The sequence below is a fragment of the Nematolebias whitei genome, chromosome 16 (assembly GCF_014905685.2).
Source record: "Nematolebias whitei isolate Nwh7 chromosome 16, NemWhi1, whole genome shotgun sequence".
In the NCBI taxonomy this organism is placed as follows: domain Eukaryota; kingdom Metazoa; phylum Chordata; class Actinopteri; order Cyprinodontiformes; family Rivulidae; genus Nematolebias; species Nematolebias whitei.
Genome location: NC_056513.1, coordinates 38,283,425 through 38,285,564, shown reverse-complemented (window position 1 = coordinate 38,285,564; position 2,140 = coordinate 38,283,425). Strand labels below are relative to the sequence as shown.

Here is a 2,140-nt window from a genome sequence, read left to right as displayed (position 1 = left end):
CTTTAAGGGTTCACAGGACGAAAGAGTGCAAGCAGGGAAGGAGGGGGGTACAGAGCGCCGGGAAAACACGTCTGTCTTCACCAGAGTACAGAGAAGAAAATAAAAAGTATTTGACTAATAGTGTAAGCTCAGTGACAAACTGCTCAAATGACTCACCACTGCTCTGCATCTTCTGGTGGAACTTGTATCTGGTGAAGATTGGGTTAGCTTTGGGCATGAGGTACGCTGTGAAGCCGTCGTAATATGTTTTTAACAACTTAGCTTCGTCTGCTGGTGTTGCTTATGTCATGGCCTTTATCTCCAATCCACAGCAAGAGAAAACGGCATTTTGCTCCTCAGTTTTCTGTTCAAGTGGTCCCTTAAACATCAGCTCTGCGTGCTGTTTGAAGCGGTGCCATGCGTCGGGCAGGTTGGATGAATCCCCGTCCATCCGCAGAGTTGGAACACCAAAGGCCTCCATCTTCTCTCTCCTGACGATAAAATATTACCCCTTTATTATTGCGTGTGGGGCTGTAAGCTACTCTGACACCATGTTGCCTGTCGGTTTGTTAACAAATCCACCGGGACATCTGTTGCTGGAGTTAACTATATTTATTTCGTATTCCTCATACAACAACTCCGGCAGCCGTCATGCCGGCAATACCCAAATCGCATTGCTGCTTCCGGTTTCAGTAGCTGTATTTCAAAACAAAGCGTCCCATTAATACAGTTGGAACAAAACATTACACAACCAACTGATTTTGACAACAACAAAATCATAATAACGTGGCCTGTTCTAAACATATTTAGCAAATTTTTATCTTTTTTATTCTATTTTGTAAGTTGAATTAATTTTAATACAGTTAATGAGTTAGTATTTTCAAAAAAAAAAAAGATGTAAAGTTAAAAAATATTGAGTAATTAAAAGATGAACTAAAAATTAAATAAAAATGATGGAAAAAGAAACGATTTCACGACTTCACTGCCATTGGCTAATTCAGGGCTACGTCAGTGAAACGCGCTCTCCTATTGGCTGGCGGATCGACGCCTATTTTTACGCGTCCTGGGGGTGAAGGTGGTGAACCTGCGGGCTTGTGTCTTTGCCTGGCGGTAACTGGAAGCTTCATTTCCCCGTGCCCTCGTGCTCCATACCGGGACCGTCTGCTTCGACCTGAGCATGTCCATTTTCAGCGAGGTCCCTCAGGCCCCGCCTGTAGCAGTCTTCAAACTGACCGCGGACTTCAGAGAGGACGGCCACCCTCTGAAGGTGAACCTGGGAGTCGGAGGTAAGAGCTCCGGCTGCCGGTTCGACGAGCCGGGCAGAAGCGTCGTGTGCCCGCAGGGCGGCCGCTGCCGCGACGGTCTCAGCTCCGGCGGTGATGTCACGATGCTAACTCGCGTTAGCATCTCTTTGCTTCGCTTTGACCTTCGTTACAAGCTAGCTCTGCTGCTAACAAACCAAAGCTAAAATTAATTTTCCTTTTGCTTGGACAGTGAAATTCTGCCCTTGGCGCATGTGACAGTTGATCCAGCTTTACTCTGGAGGATCTTCAACTAGATCGAAACAAGTTTATGTCGTGACACTTCCTGTTTCTCTCAGGTTTGACCCAGTGATGCTAAACTTGTGCAGAAGGTGCTGGTTTGTTTGCAGAGTCTAGTTTTACTGTTGTATCAATACTGGCCTTAGGCACCTTCCCTTAAACTGTCGTTTATGTTGCAATGTCCTCCATATCTAAAGGTAAAGAGTTGATAAGATAAGGTAGAACTTTATTGATCCAGCAGGAAATTGTTGTACATACTGTTGTTTCAATGTGTATTTGTTCTGTTGTTGTTTGTTTTGTCTGCCAACAAACATGTACATGGTTGAAGTTCACCTGATCAGTTGTGCAACTGGACTTGTGTTTCAGCAGCTTGTTGTCAAAACAGATCTGTGGTCCAGTTTGCTCTGGAGACCATCAACAGCTCAGAGATCCTCCCTGAGACACCGTTCTTCTGTTTACATCTGAGTGTAGTCCCATAAGCGACATGTAATACGTGTTGTATGTACACGCTGAAGGATGCCGTGTTGTATGTACACTCTGAAGGATGCCGTGTTGTATGTACACGCTGAAGGATGCCGTGTTGTATGTACACGCTGAAGGATGCCGTGTTGTATGTACAC

At 45.2% G+C, this 2,140-nt stretch overlaps 1 protein-coding gene across 1 annotated transcript in view; it reads left to right on the top strand.

Annotated features, from left to right (window-relative positions):
• Window positions 1-1,035: 1,035 nt before the first annotated feature.
• Window positions 1,036-2,140, top strand: part of LOC119422605 (aspartate aminotransferase, cytoplasmic) — a 40,698-nt gene continuing 39,593 nt past the window's right edge. Inside the window, exon 1 of the mRNA XM_037689990.1 lies at window positions 1,036-1,265. Within this exon, the coding sequence (XP_037545918.1) occupies window positions 1,157-1,265 (109 nt within the window). The 5' untranslated portion in view covers window positions 1,036-1,156. The remainder of the gene's footprint in view (window positions 1,266-2,140) is intronic.